Here is a 14605-nt window from a genome sequence, read left to right on the forward strand (position 1 = left end):
AATCCCAGCATAGCTTCAAACAACTCCTATTTGAGTGGATCTAATCAGCAACTGAAAGCGCCTATGAGGGCATGTGGGGCCTTAAATCCATAACAGTGGATCACATATAATAAACTGATAATACGTTTTAATTGTAAAATCAAAGTATCAAGAAACAATAGCAGTTAAATAAAACTGGTGAAGTAAAATGTACAATATCTCCCTCTGACACGTAGTAGAGAAGAAGTATAGCTTCAATTGGATCTTTTACGCAAAATTTCCATAGTTCCTCCGATGTTATGAGACTTTTGTGTAAATATGAGTCCATAACTGGGTTCAATACCCGGCTTCGGCAGTCGACGTGTCCTTGGGCAAGACACTTAACCCCAAGTTGCTCCCGAAGGCTTGCCATCGGTGTGGACTGGATGTTGCATGAATGTTAGTTAGAGTCTGATGGGGGCACCTTGCATGGTAGCCTGTCATCAGTGTGTGAATGGGGGAATGATATGTAATATACTACTGATTGTAAGTCGCTTTGGATAAAAGCGTCTGCTAAATGACTGTAATGTAATGTAATAACTTGCTGTTTCCTAGAAATAACTATAGACTTATTATAGGAAACTAGATGTGACACTGTAAGGATTTAATTGTGTTGAATTATAAGTCGTTTTTTATTTCCTTATCCTGTTATCTTTTTTTTTGTAGGCTATGAATTGATTAATTATTAATTCATGATTGTAAACTTGTTGAATTTCATGTGTTCAGCCTGCCTGCTGTGCACTAACTGGGGGAGGAGGAGGGGGGGGGAGGGGAGGGGGGGGGGAGGGGGAGGGGGCTGTCAATAACCGAACAGCGGCGGAGATGACCGAAGCCCGACTCGGGAGCGTCATCGGCAAAAAAAAAAAAAAAACCATGGCGGCCAAAGCGCTCCGGCAGAGGACCAGGCGAGGAAGCAGACAAGATGCAAACAACGTCAACGTCCCCGCCGACGCTCGGCCACCGCCGAAAGAGGAGAAAGGCGGCGAGGACAGTAAACCCACAGAGAGCTCGGCAAGAGTGAGTGTGAGGCCCGCGAGCAGAGCCGTTACAGAGCCGTTGGTGCTGAGAGCTCCATCACCGGGTCTGACTGACAGCTGAAGCTAGCTAGCTAGCGTTAGCTACTTTGATACGTTGAAGTGCACGTTTTCAATAAAAACAACACGACAGCGATGATTCAAAACGTCCTCCTAACAACACACGGGACAATGTCTTTAGGATACTTTTAAACATAATGACTGTTAAGTTGTGTTTCCGCTCCACTGGCTAGTTCGTTGCATGTGTTTAGTAGAGCAACGTAAAGCAGTTTGGTCGCCCGTTCAGCTTCATTCATTCCCCCCTAGTTACCAAAGCTGACAACGGATAACCGTTGTCAACGGACAACCGTTGATAACCGTTGACAGCACGGACATGAGTGTTTATTTTTGAATAATGCATTCTTGTCGTTGAAACGTTGCTAGGGTCCTTGGAAATAAATCATATCAGTTGTTAAGGTGACGTGTCAAAATAAAACAGCCTGTACATGCAACAGCTGAGGTTATTATAATGGCCATTGGTATATAATAAGTAAAGTAGTAAATAAAGTGTTTTCTCCTGATAGTGTAGTGTCAGACAGCTGTTATGTGATTTAAAAATATACATACAGTACCAGTCAAAAGTTTGGACACACCTTCTCATTCAATGGTTTCTCTTTATTTTTATTTTATATATTTTTTTATTTTATATATATTTACAGTACCAGTCAAAAGTTTGGACACACCTTCTCATTCAATGGTTTTTCTTTATTTTTATTTTTTTCTACATTGTAGATTAATATTGAAGACATCCAAACTATGAAGGAACACATATGGAATTATGTGGTAAACAAACAAATGCTCAACAAACCAGAATATGTTTTATATTTTAGATTCTTCAAAGTAGTTGAATGAGAAGGTGTGTCCAAACTTTTGACTGGTTCTGTATATCTTCAGCAATATGCTCATTGTAAACACACTACTAGAAACTACAAATGATTTAGCTTTAGATTGGTTTTAGGATTTAAGGATTCAAAAGTTTACAATATATGCAGTGAAATACACGTGTAAAAACTAATAATAAGAAAAAACTAATATAAAGGATAAAAATTCAAGATCAAATTATATTAAATATGTTAAGTGTTAACTTAAAACAGGACAGAGCCAAATGCTGAAATCAGACAAACAAACTGCTATTCACAAAACAACTGGAACCAGAAGAGTAGAGGACAGTTGTGCAATTGTATAATGTATATAATAATGCATTCGTATTAGTTGTTGCACGTATTGTATTCGTATCAGTTCGCTGCACTTATTGTATTCGTATTAGTTTGTAGCACTTATTGTATTCGTATTAGTCTGTTGCAATTATTGTTTTCGTAGTATTTTGCCTCTGCACTATACTTTTGCTCTGGTTTATGCTTTAAGATGCTTGTTTAAGAAAGGAGATGCACTTATGACTTCTGGTGACTAGTAGTTCTCTTGAATACGGTACCTATGTTGAATACACTTCCTGTAAGTCGCTTTGGATAAAAGCGTCTGCTAAATGCCTGTAATGTAATGTATAATTAGTTATAAAAAGGACTTTTGATTCTGTGAGTGTTACTGCTCAGACATGGTTCAACCGTGTTTCAACCCTCAGAGTAATTCAGGCTTTTCTCTGTTGTGAGATGATATTTACTTTGTGTTCTACCAAACACATCATTTTCGTAATGGAGGGCACATTAATTAGCCAGCTCTGAAATAACTACCATAATTGGTGTTTTATTAAAAGTAGATGCACTGGAAACATCCATCAGTTAAGCCTGTGAATGTTAAAACACACAGACAAGCATCAAAGACCCGTATAAAGGGTCATCAGGTTGCTTCATGGCGAATCAGACTGTTTAAGATCGTTTTCATTTTCTATTACATATGCATGAAGCAGACATGATGTAATATTAAAGTACATTTTGGTACATAGATGTTGTTTAATACACTTTGATGCTGAAGTGGATCGTAATAATATTATGTGTATTAGTATAAAGCAATTGTACATCTGTGTTTATTTTTATTTTTTTTATAGGTCAGTAAGTCGTGGAGGGCAGGTATGGGCTCCAGAAGGTTCAACTGCATTTAAATGCCTTCTCTCCGCACGTTTTTGTGCAGCTTTGCTCAGCAACATCTCAGACTGCGATGAGACCTTCAACTACTGGGAGCCTGTGAGTACTCATCACTGCTATCAGAAATCCTAAAGGGTCATTTTCTGACCCTTGCAGGGATTTTCTTAAATCTATGTCAAAATGCCTTAATTATTCAAGCAAGATACTACTTCTCTTTCTTTAACTGTTGAACTGTAACTGTTGTGATGACTGTTTTGACAGATGCACTACCTGCTGTACGGCACAGGGATGCAAACATGGGAATATTCTCCATTGTACGCCATCAGGTCGTACGCTTACTTATGGCTACATGCTCTTCCTGCTTGTTTGCATGCTCATGTTCTACAGACAAACAAGGTATCTATTCCAAACTTGCTGTCATTTTAACATTTGTTGATATTTTTAATGACTTCAGCTAAATTACAGCATAAATATCAGCTATTTTCTCTTCCAGATTTTCAGTGAGAGGACTGTGTTTATCTTAAAAAGCAAGACAAAAAGTTTCCTCCTGTATAAACATAAACTATGTGGGAAATTATTTAAACTCATGTGCTCATTTGAAGAAAAATATGTATTTTTCATAAGAAACATACATGAATTCACGCATGCATGCATACAAACACCCACACAGAGGTGTGTATATCAATATCTTGGTATGTTTGCAGAAGTTTCAGCATTGTGTTATGATTGTGTTGCAGGTGTTGGTGTTCTACTTTGTACGATGTGTCTTAGCATTCTCCTGCTGTGTCTGTGAACTCTATTTCTACAAGTGAGTTTACGTTCCTCTTAAATGCAAGTTGGCATCCTAAGTGCTTTGGCTTACAAATTTTGCAATTTAACCATTTGGTTTGTTTTATGTGTGTGTGTGTGACACAGGGCAGTTTGTAAGAAGTTTGGTTTGCATGTGGGCCGTCTAATGTTGGCATTCCTTGTCCTGAGCACGGGAATGTTCTGCTCGTCTGCAGGTTGGTCAGATTTATTTACTTTCTTTTAACGATTTCCGTCTCTTGTCATCTGTTTCTCCTATTTTCAATTATCCATTCACCCTCATCCCTGCCCTCTTTGGTATTTGTGTCCATCCTTTGTGAATGAATTATTACAGAGCCTTACATTTATTTCCTCTTTAACCAAATCATCACACAGATAAACAATATGGAGCAGAATTTTTGCAGTATGTAAACATTTTAGAAAGGGACATTTCATATTTGATACATTTCTGGTCTGTATGTTCACTTTATTCACCTGTCTCTGTGAAGGTCGGATGAATGAGGCTTTACCTATTGTGACATGTGCCTTTGACAGGTTCTTTATTGCTCCTCATTTTTTGTGATCCATCCTCCTCTTTTGTTTTTGCTTCTCAGCATTCCTGCCTTCCTCGTTCTGTATGTACACAACGCTGGTTGCCATGACGGGGTGGTTTCAGGACTCAACACCGTTAGCCATCACGGGTGTGGCTGCTGGCGCCATCGTTGGATGGCCGTTCTCTGCTCTAGTTGGGTAAAGGCGTAAACTAAAATGCAAATTTGCCGGCAGTAATTTCTCCAAAAAAGAGATGTCAAAACGTATTACTCTTAAAACTGTTTTCCTTCATTTTTTCTTCAGGATTCCCATCGCCTTCGACCTGCTGGTGTTAAAAAGGCAGTGGAAAAGTTTTATCACCTGGTCAGCTGTTGCCCTGCTTCTGCTGCTGGTGAGAATCATTTTTTTAAATGCAAATAAAACGAATAAGGATTTAAATGTGCATATTACAGGACAAAGGTGTGTGTATATGAATTTCTTTGCAGTGTCACAGCTGCAGTGTTTGCACAGACCTTCTGTTGTAGAGTTGATCATAAATGCAGGAATATTATGTGTCATACAGAAAACGATATAATATAACGTAGGCATTGTCTTGTAAATGTGCGCACTCTGTATAGACACATTTGTAACAATTCACAAATTATATAATATTATGATTATGTTGCTAAATGTAAATGGGTTCATTCACTCAACCTCTGTTTGTAATTTGTGTCTTTCTCAGGTTCCCCTCGTGGCAGTAGACTCTTTCTTTTATGGCAAACTGGTCATTGCTCCACTCAATATTCTACTATATAATGTCTTCACTCCACATGGACCTGATCTGTATGGTAATATACAAGAGCATCATCAATGTATCATTTTATATTGTGATGGCAAAACACTGAATTCTGACCTAATATTGCCCACTCCGGAACACATGCTCCCTTCATTTTATTTTAAATCTATTTCGGAATGAAGCAATTTTCATTATGTTTTATTTTTGTAACATAAGAATGGAATTGTCATAATATCTAATTCGGCATTAAACCAGAACCCTATTTGGTATTATTCATTCTGTTCTACAAAATACTTGAAGTGATTATTCATGTTTAGGTTTTTTTTCAAAGCGTTTCTGGACTGATGGAGCAAATAAAAGTATGAACAATTTAAAGGTGCACTGTTTTTAGTTAACTCTAGATGACATCCCATCATCAACACTAGTACATCAAACCCTTTGAAATAGTGTCAACACAATATGTGTAGGACTTTTGGGCTTGTGTCTACACCACTAATATTCAGTGCTTTAGCTGGTATAACTAAATCTTTGACTATCCCCTCGGTGTATTTCCCCTTCAAATAACTTGCAATGACGATATGTTGTCTTTATTCTGATAGTTTGTACATGTGTTTTGATAATTTGCATATTTTATGTTGTTTAATTTTCAGGTACAGAGCCGTGGCATTTCTACTTTACAAATGGGATACTGAACTTCAACCTGGTGTTTGTTCTGGCACTGTTGTCTCTACCACTTACTGCTCTCATGGAGACACTGTTACACAGGTTCAATGGTGAGGATGGAAATGGTAGTCGTCTGTCTCAGCAGAACAATATTTAAACAATATTATGCATAAATGTAAGTGCTGTGGTAATGACACACTCGGGTACTTTTCACCTCATTGTATTTACAATTTTAAAACAAGTCTTTTTGGGGAAACAGATTGAATGCTGATATGATGTAATCCAATCACTATTTTCTGTAATTATTGACTGTTACTATTACAAAACATCAAAAATATAACCAGCCATTGAAGCTATCATTGGCTGGCTATGTACCTGAGTACTCCTCAGTTTAGGTTGCAGAAGGTTGCAGCCAAACCAAGAATGAATCTACTGTTTAAATCGTTTGTTTTGGCTTTGATGTGAATATTCAAAGTAGCTCCTCTTGTGATTTCACGGCCTTGTGCACACATGTGTTTTCTGCAGTGCAGAACCTGGGCCGTCCATACTGGCTGACTCTGTCTCCCATGTATCTGTGGATGTTGGTTTTCTTCACCAGACCTCACAAAGAAGAGCGTTTTCTCTTTCCCATCTACCCTCTCATCTGCCTCAGTGGGGCAGTAGCCCTCTCCTCTCTACAGGTGTGTTTTTTGCAATTTTGGCTTTTGTTGCAAAACGGTAGTCCATGTTAGTGGGCTTCACTTGTGTGAGACCCCTTTTGGAATCTGTGAAAAAGGAATTGTTACTGATTCATTTTATTTCCCGCAGAAATGCTACCACTTCCTCTTCCAGAGGTACCGACTGGAACACTACACAGTCTCCTCCAACTGGTTGGCTCTAAGCGCAGTCGTGGTTTTCTCAGTGCTGTCACTGTCTCGCTCTGTCGCCCTCTTCAGAGGTTTGTGTACACACAGACATTATTCACCCAAGCACTAATTTCAGGCAACAAAAGCAAGTAGTTCAAGATGGATGAAAGAATATTTTTTCCTTTGTCTACAGGCTACCACGCCCCTCTGGACCTGTACCCAGAGTTCCATCGCATCGCCAAGGATCCGACTCTTCACTCAGTCCCTGAAGGCCGACCTGTTAGTGTGTGTGTGGGCAAAGAGTGGTACCGCTTCCCAAGCAGCTTCCTCCTACCGCACAAGTCAGTATCCAGCTCTTTGTCCAATTAAGTATGGAACGTGTAGTTTGTTTTCCAGGTCGCTGATAGTTTCTCTTCCCAATCTACAGCTGGCAACTGCACTTCATTCAGTCTGAGTTTAAAGGGCAGCTGCCACAGCCATATGCTTCTGGTCCTCTGGCCACACAGATCATTCCAGCTAATATGAACGACCAGAACCTGGAGGAGTCAACCAGATATGTGAGTCACTCAGACACACATGCTTGTGTGTTGACACATGGACAATGTATATTTATTAGTAGTTGTAGTAATAATTGTGAAATTTCTACTCTGGGCAGGTGGATTTACGGCAGTGCCACTACGTAGTGGATCTGGACACAGATGAGGAGACGCCACTTGAGCCACGTTATTCAGCCAACAAAGAGGAGTGGAATGTCATCGCCTTTAAGCCTTTCCTTCAAGCCTCAAGGTATATTTCCAAATACATAGTATTTAGTATTGAGTGAATTACTTGTCAAAACTAAATAGAAAAATTAACTCAATTTATTTCTCCTGCATACAAAAACTTATGACAGACTTTTTCTTAACAAAAACTATTTCTCTATCAGGTCATCTCCTCTCTTCAGAGCACTCTACATCCCGTTTATATCAGACCAACACACCACCTACAGGCGCTACGTCATCTTGAAACCACGGCGACAAAAGCAGCCTCGCAAGCGGACCCATGGCTGACCTTTGAACCTCAACCTGGCCCCAAGTACAAAATCTTAACAAAAGATATCAATCACTTCCCCTCAAAACAGCTGGTATTTGTGTGTGTGTGCGTGTGATGGTTGGACATGTATGCACGCATGTGTTTCGAAGTATTTGTCACATTTGAAGATATCAGACCCTTTAAGGACATTATGTCTGCCTTTGGGTTCCTGCATGTGTGTGTGACTGAAGAGAAAATGTTATGTTCAGTATGTATGTGTGCTTGGCAGGTATCAGCTGGACCTGTATGTCAGTTTTGTGTGTGTGTGTGTGTGTGTGTGTGTGTGTGTGTGTGTGTGTGTGTGTGTGTGTGTGTGTGTGTGTGTGTGTGTGTGTGTGTGTGTGTGTGTGTGTGTGTGTGTGTGTGTGTTTGTCGGTGTGTTAATGAATGTTTTACAGTGGATGCACACTACAAGATTTTACATTTATTTAGACAGGCCGTTACAAACAAATATGAGTATTTTCTTTTCATACTTTATTTGAAAATGTTGCCTGAATGGAAGTATTTTTCTGAATGATGTATTTAAGAAATCTTGTAGTGTTTGCTTGTCTGCAATTGAACAGTACCTTATTGTGTGCTCTGTCTGAGTGGAGATGAATGAAAGCAAGGGTGCGTTATTAATTTAACTTGGAATGTTAATAAAAAACTTGATTGACTGCTAATACAAACTTCCTGTCATTTCATCTGAACGGTAAAATCACTTCACCACAAGCAGACAGATTCAATTCTCATTTTATTTTATTTGAAGATATAACAAACATACAAACCACTCATTTACAGGAGAGACGTCAAGGCATTACACATTCTGAATAAGTAATAATAATGATGCTATATTTTATCAATCTCTGTGATGTCATGCCGTTGCTGTTGTCAGGCTGCAGGCACTCAAATTCACTGTATGAGCCACTTTTCCACTCCCCAGCTTTGTTTTTGGTTGTCTTTGATCCTCAATAGGAGACAGAACTTCATTTATAAACGAGGAAACAGTGAAATGTAATTAAAATTCTGGACATCTCACAATTATAGTTAATTTCAAAACACACTTGCAGTACATCAAAAAACATTGAACCATTGCTACCTCAAGCAGTATTGATTTATTGTGTCTTTGTCTGTTTGAGGTGGCATTTTTATATCAGAAAAAAACATTATTTTCAGGCACAGCAGCCATAAGGGTCCAAGACATCAACAGTTAACATACCAAGCAAGGGCTGCATGACAAGGCCATGCAAACAGGCTGCTACACAAAGTCACCAGTCAAACGGTCAGCTTTGTGATATACACAGTTTAAGCTCAGCATCAACTGAAATAGTTGGAGCAATAGAGATTCAGAGAAATTATTTTAGTCTTGAGGAGTCATGTAGTGTTAAAATATTATTTCAACAACTTAACATTGTATTATACAGTAACACTGTTAGGCTCTCGTGGACGGTTTAAAGAAAGGTGTGTGGATTACTAAGAGTGACCTAGATGTTTCTGAAAAGATGCTGTTGAGTTATCTAAATATAATTCCCCAATGCTGTGACCACCACCAACAACAGATCATTCCTATCCATTCAATTTGGTTGGAGGCAGAGAATGATGTCACCAAACGTGAGTAAATCAAACCCAAACTATCAGAGTGGCTTCACACAACTAAAGATAAGTGAGAAAATGTTTTTTTTGTAATTTGGGTGAGGTGATCTTTTAATGTTAAGCTCACATTCCCTCCAAACTGTACGACAAATTTATATATATATATATATATATATATATATATATATATATTTAGATTAATGGGCATGACCTCATAGGATTTAAATCCCCTAAAAGACCTCAGAAATATACCATACAAACAATTCACATATGTGCACAGTTCTACTGTCCCTGTCTGCAATCACACACACACTGCTTTATAAACAGTAAAGCGGCTGTTCAAGGAATCAGTAGTTTTCTCTGTTGATCCAGTCTTGTTCATTGAAGTATCTCCTTCCGACATCAAGATTCAGGCCATTTCTGTAGCAATCCAGATTCGCTTGGTAGGATTTTCTGTTTCCATAGGTTCCGAGGTTGGTTTGGTAAGTGTCTCCTTTGCCGTTGGAGATGTATGTCTGATAGAGGTCAGCTTTTACCGTGTGACTTCCAGGCATCGGTTTGGGATCATAGAGGTCACTCCCTCCTCTGATACTGCCATCATACAATCCATGGTCTCCATACACACCACTGCCGTAATGCTCACTCTTTGTCGTACGACGACCTAGACTCCTGTCATAAAACTCTCTGTGCCCGGTGCTGCACAGACTGCTGTCAATCAAGTCCCTCTTTACAGGGCGGCCCAAGCTGGCGTTGTGGAAGTCGTGGGTGGCACGACGCCCAAGGCTGAGGTCATTGAGGTCATAGTTGAGGAAGCAGCTCTCTGTGCTGGCAAGCGTCACGAAGCCGCTCTCCGTGTCCCGACCGCCCAGGTTGTCGTAGTCACCTGTCGGGGTGTCAGGGGAGGAGCATAAAAAGGAGGTGTTTTTGGTCTGCGGGCGAGTGGAAACCAGGTCATCGTCCTTCTGAGAGTTAATGACGTTGTAGACGTCGGTTTGAGCCGAGCTTGCGCAGAGGCTTGGCTCTGTCTGGCACACTTTGGATTTCTGCTGTTTCCTGCTTCTGTTTCTCACACAGAAGAAAAGCGTACATTAACATGACATCACTAACATTAACGTAGAATGAAACCTTAACCAGACTGTTTTTGAAGGTGTGGAAAATGTAACAGAAGCAACAGTTTTCCTGGCACTAATTCATTTTATATTGAAACTGAGGTGTTGATTAACACAGTTTTTGAGTCACAGAAGTGTAGTGATCCTACCAACAAGTGTAACTAATGTAGTGAAACCTGAAGAGGTTTATTCCTTGGTAAGAAGGACCTTCAATGTTTTCCAAAAAACATTAAAAAACACATTAACGACCCACAAAAGAATCCCACATACACCGCCCTGCTGCTGTACTCGCTCGTGTGTATTAATCCACAGTTGAAAATAGTACCTATCACATGCACTACTTCCTGCTGTTTGAGTAACATTAGCTAAACACTACAATACTCAGCTATAAGAGGCAATTTTATAGCTTATAAAGAAAATTAAACAAATATTTGTGACCCGATTTTAAAGATTTAGTCATCAGTTGGAAAAAAGGACTTGGAGCTGAGTGCCAAAGACTGGGTAATGAAGATTAAAAAAGACTAAAACATAGTTGGTTTTGGTCTTTTCATGGGATTTTACAGGCTAGCCAATCATAGCGTAGCATCTCTGACCAGGGTCTGACAACTAACAGGCTCTGCTCCGAAGACTCTCACGCAATTGTCTCAAACTTTCTTAATTTTCAGGCTGTTTTGGGAGATTTCGAGCTAGTCATGGTTGAATGTTCTGTAAAAGTGATACTTGTTAGCCAAAGCAGTTGGAAGGAGAGATATCATTTTCTCAAATGTTAAGTTTCTAAATGAAACCTGTGGCACTAACATTAGCAGAGTAAATTAGCACATGCATCATTAACTTGCGTTAGGCGTCATGTTACATGAGCTACTGCAGATATACTGAATGTGTACACATGCTGCTTTGACTTTAATGATTAACAGTGAATTAAGAATTACTGGGCTTTAGAGGACATGCTGTTTGTCATATTGTGTTTTTTCTTATGGAACAAAAATAATAAAATAATAAAATTGTTTGACAACTCCATTTTGGAAATGTTAGAATAAGCAACATTATATTGCATCTTGATGGCTGTAGCTTAGATGGTCCTATGAACTGGTGAACCATATTGATGTTTTTTAATTACAGCAGATCAAAGTTTTTAGCATTTATTTAAGATCCTTACCGTCTGGTCAGAAGTTTGAAGCAGCAGACTCCAAGTACTGTCAGTAACAGCAGTATCAGGGGAATGGTGGGAATAATGACGTAAATCAAATTAAAAGCTTAAAGAGACAACAGACAACAGGGAGATCCAGATTTAGAGACTGTAAAGTTAGTGTTTGGAAATGCACGTCAGAGTTGAGAGTGTATACTCGTCTCCTTCGCAGAAAAATGTTTATCAGTATGAATCTTCACTCAACCTGTACTTCTGTCCTGGTTGTGGTCAGTTGGATTCCACGGCAGCACAGCTGAAGGGAAAACATCTGTAATAAGTATATACATTGTATATTGACCACACAGATTTTCAAAGTATCCAAAATGTCTGCTACATAATTTGTGACATTTTACTTGTTTGAGTGTAGTTGGGAGAAGGGGACGGTTCTTGTGGCCTCTCTGTGTAGAAAAAGAATCACGATCAACAATGTTCAAGTATTTACAAAGTAAAGGATATTGAAATACTGCAGCAGTATTCACCTGAGGTGTATTTGCAGATAAAGTTGTTCTTGGTTTCACAATTGTCGTCGTTCCACTGGAACATGTAGAGTCCCCCTAGACCGGGAGGAGCGGACGGTTGGTGATACATTACCACACACACCTCATAGCCGCATGAGGGCTCATCCCAATGCCAGTTCCTACAACAAACACACACACACACACACACACACACACACACACACACACACACACACACACACACACACAAAGCACATTTATCACTTTTTCTCAAAGCCACCTTTGCGGAAATCTACAAAACTTGAATTCTCATGTACAAATTTACTAAATAAAGGTAAAAACAAAGCTGGTGAGACCCAGTCTGGGTATCAATACTTGTTTGGAAGGATACTGGCTGAAGTGTCTGTTGCACCGAATATCCATAGTTGAACTGAAAGCTGGCATTGCATGACCGATTTTGTAATGTATTTACTTATTCTTCGATTATTTTGTTCCTAATTAAAGAATTTAAAGATTGATAGTTTTAGACAGTTTTAAAAGGAAAAGTTATTGCAAAGATGCTTGTGTTTGGACATCATTGGAGGTAGTCTGACACATTGGCCTATATTAGTTTATTGTCTGTATCTGTACAATAGGAAATTGCAGTACAGTATTGTAAATATATTTTATGGGCAATTTTTGAAACAGTATAAATGTTATCCTAATCCTTATCATTGATGTTTTAATGTACTTATTTGATAAAAGATTGGAAAAAAAGACTTTCAGCTGAAATGCCATCAGATTCTTTTAAATCTCAATATCCGTTTAAGCCTAAAAACAATCTACATTGATCATACTATAATCAACATTTCTCAGTTTTAAACGTATGCCCCTAAAAAAATGTATTTGTAGAAACAAAATACTTTTATAGCCTTTCCTCATAGAAAGTATTTTTGTTTTTTTTAATAAGGCACCACTTCATCGAGCAAAATTCACTTGGATGACCACACCAATTTCTTTAACGCTCAATTCTCATCATACAATCAGCAGTCAAGATTACGAGAGCAATGCCATTTAGTATTTCCCTTAATTTTTCTAAAATTAACTTTCAACCCTCTAGATACCTCTCCCCCACCTAAATGTGGACTTGCTGCCGTCCAGCCAGTAGTACTGTGAGGAGCAGTCTGAGCTGCTTTCCTCATCTCCATGGTTACGGCGGAGACCAATCCAGAAGTCTCCATCGGTCGGACGGAGCTCTGTGATGAGCTGCTCTACGATCTTCTGCTCAGATTCCGACTCCACGCTCAGCAGCTGTCCTCCGTCCCGTCTGCAGGCGAGTTCTGCCTCCACAAAGTTCAGCCTCCGCCGGAGCTCAGAGAAATAGGCCAGCTTGTAACACGGCTTGCCATTTCCTGCCTTGCACACACGTTGACCTGCACCCACACACACACACACACACACACACGCACACAAACAAACAAACATGTACCTGATTACACATGCAAGAAGTGCAATGCATTTTCTTTACATGTTCCCTCACATATCACAACCATCAGCTAATAAGCTATGTAAGATTTTGCCCAATAGAGATGGAGTAAGTTGTGCAAGAATTTAATACTGTATATTTTTTTATTTTAAGAGGAGTGTGTTGCCTACCTCTGGCTTCGAATATATCCGCTTCAAGGGCCAAACATCCATCATGAAGTAAGAGGGCATGCCGTGGAGAAACAAAAGATAGATCCACCAATGAGTCAAAAGTTCATGTCTTTGAGCTGTGCTGTGTTTTCTGTGTGCAGCTTACCTGTAATGAGGCTTGTGGCTGCAGATGGATCAAAACATAAAAGCATGAGGTGACAGAAAATTGTCAGCAGGTCCATCTTTGTCAGCTGTTCACCACCACCTCTTGTATTTTAGTTTAGTCTTTTTCATTCCGCTGTCTGCTCATCTGGTCATCAGTGGAGGTCTGGTGAAACCAGGGAACTTCAGCTGAACCTTGAGAGGTGCAGCTGTTGCTTTGGGTGTGAGAGAAAATGCCTAAAAAAGGATGAAATTTAGAGAGAAAGCAAAAAAGTGCTAAAGAAGCAAGTCTCTGGTTCTATCGGCTGAAAAAGAGAGTGTGTGAGACAGAAGGAGGAGCAGGAAGAGGAGGAGAAAAATACTGTGTGCGTGTTTGGGAGGGGGCTGTAATCTGTTAAGAGCAGTTTTAATGATTGGGAGAAGAAGCTGCATCGATTGCAAGACATCTAATCATGCAAGTGCTTCTCATCGTAAATGCTGACAAGAGGCAGATTTCGCTGCTTTCTTTGTTACTTAAGCTTCGGGTATTATCATTACAAAAGTGTTACATGAAAATGATCTACTCTAACTCGATCAGGCACATTTTTAAGTATTTCTCTCTGGTCCTTCTTCACGGTGTATTGCAGTGATCGTCCCTTATTGTGTTTCAGTACAAAGAAGGACAGATAGCCGACCAAGCGAG

At 39.5% G+C, this 14605-nt stretch overlaps 2 protein-coding genes across 3 annotated transcripts; one reads left to right on the top strand and one right to left on the bottom strand.

Moving 5' to 3' along the window:
* Nucleotides 1-890: 890 nt before the first annotated feature.
* On the top strand, nt 891-8476 carry alg9 (ALG9 alpha-1,2-mannosyltransferase). 2 transcript variants are annotated; one of them, XM_054625692.1, is made up of 15 exons: nt 891-1035; nt 3094-3229; nt 3392-3526; nt 3868-3938; nt 4046-4134; nt 4531-4666; nt 4772-4859; nt 5190-5295; nt 5894-6016; nt 6432-6586; nt 6714-6843; nt 6945-7092; nt 7179-7308; nt 7407-7537; nt 7677-8476. In XM_054625692.1, the coding sequence occupies exons 1-15, from the start codon at nt 941-943 to the stop codon at nt 7798-7800; spliced, it is 1797 nt and encodes a 598-aa protein (XP_054481667.1). In that variant the 5' UTR covers nt 891-940; the 3' UTR covers nt 7801-8476. The 2 variants fall into 2 exon arrangements, with proteins under 2 accessions (XP_054481667.1, XP_054481668.1); XM_054625693.1 differs by having other exon boundaries at nt 892-1039; nt 3099-3229.
* Nucleotides 8477-9741: 1265 nt separating this feature from the next.
* Nucleotides 9742-14003, bottom strand: layna (layilin a). The gene is made up of 8 exons (XM_054626532.1): nt 13928-14003; nt 13783-13803; nt 13262-13559; nt 12169-12326; nt 12043-12087; nt 11895-11957; nt 11660-11756; nt 9742-10453 (listed from the first exon to the last, which is right to left on the bottom strand). The coding sequence occupies exons 1-8, from the start codon at nt 14001-14003 to the stop codon at nt 9742-9744; spliced, it is 1470 nt and encodes a 489-aa protein (XP_054482507.1).
* Between the last annotated feature and the right edge of the window lie 602 nt (nt 14004-14605).

This window comes from Anoplopoma fimbria, chromosome 24, assembly GCF_027596085.1.
Source record: "Anoplopoma fimbria isolate UVic2021 breed Golden Eagle Sablefish chromosome 24, Afim_UVic_2022, whole genome shotgun sequence".
NCBI lineage: Eukaryota > Metazoa > Chordata > Actinopteri > Perciformes > Anoplopomatidae > Anoplopoma > Anoplopoma fimbria.

Excerpts from the sequence above, each read along its gene's own strand:
- layna (XM_054626532.1), bottom strand. The coding sequence starts at position 14,003 with ATGGACCTGCTGACAATTTTCTGTCACCTCATGCTTTTATGTTTTGAT. Across the intron at positions 13,804-13,927 it reads AGCCACAAGCCTCATTACAG|CGGATATATTCGAAGCCAGA; the intron begins GTAAGCTGCACA and ends TGGCCCTTGAAG. Across the intron at positions 12,088-12,168 it reads TATCTGCAAATACACCTCAG|AGAGGCCACAAGAACCGTCC; the intron begins GTGAATACTGCT and ends TTTTCTACACAG.
- alg9 (XM_054625693.1), top strand. The coding sequence starts at position 892 with ATGGCGGCCAAAGCGCTCCGGCAGAGGACCAGGCGAGGAAGCAGACAA. Across the intron at positions 5,296-5,893 it reads ACATGGACCTGATCTGTATG|GTACAGAGCCGTGGCATTTC; the intron begins GTAATATACAAG and ends TTTAATTTTCAG. Across the intron at positions 7,093-7,178 it reads AGCTTCCTCCTACCGCACAA|CTGGCAACTGCACTTCATTC; the intron begins GTCAGTATCCAG and ends CCCAATCTACAG.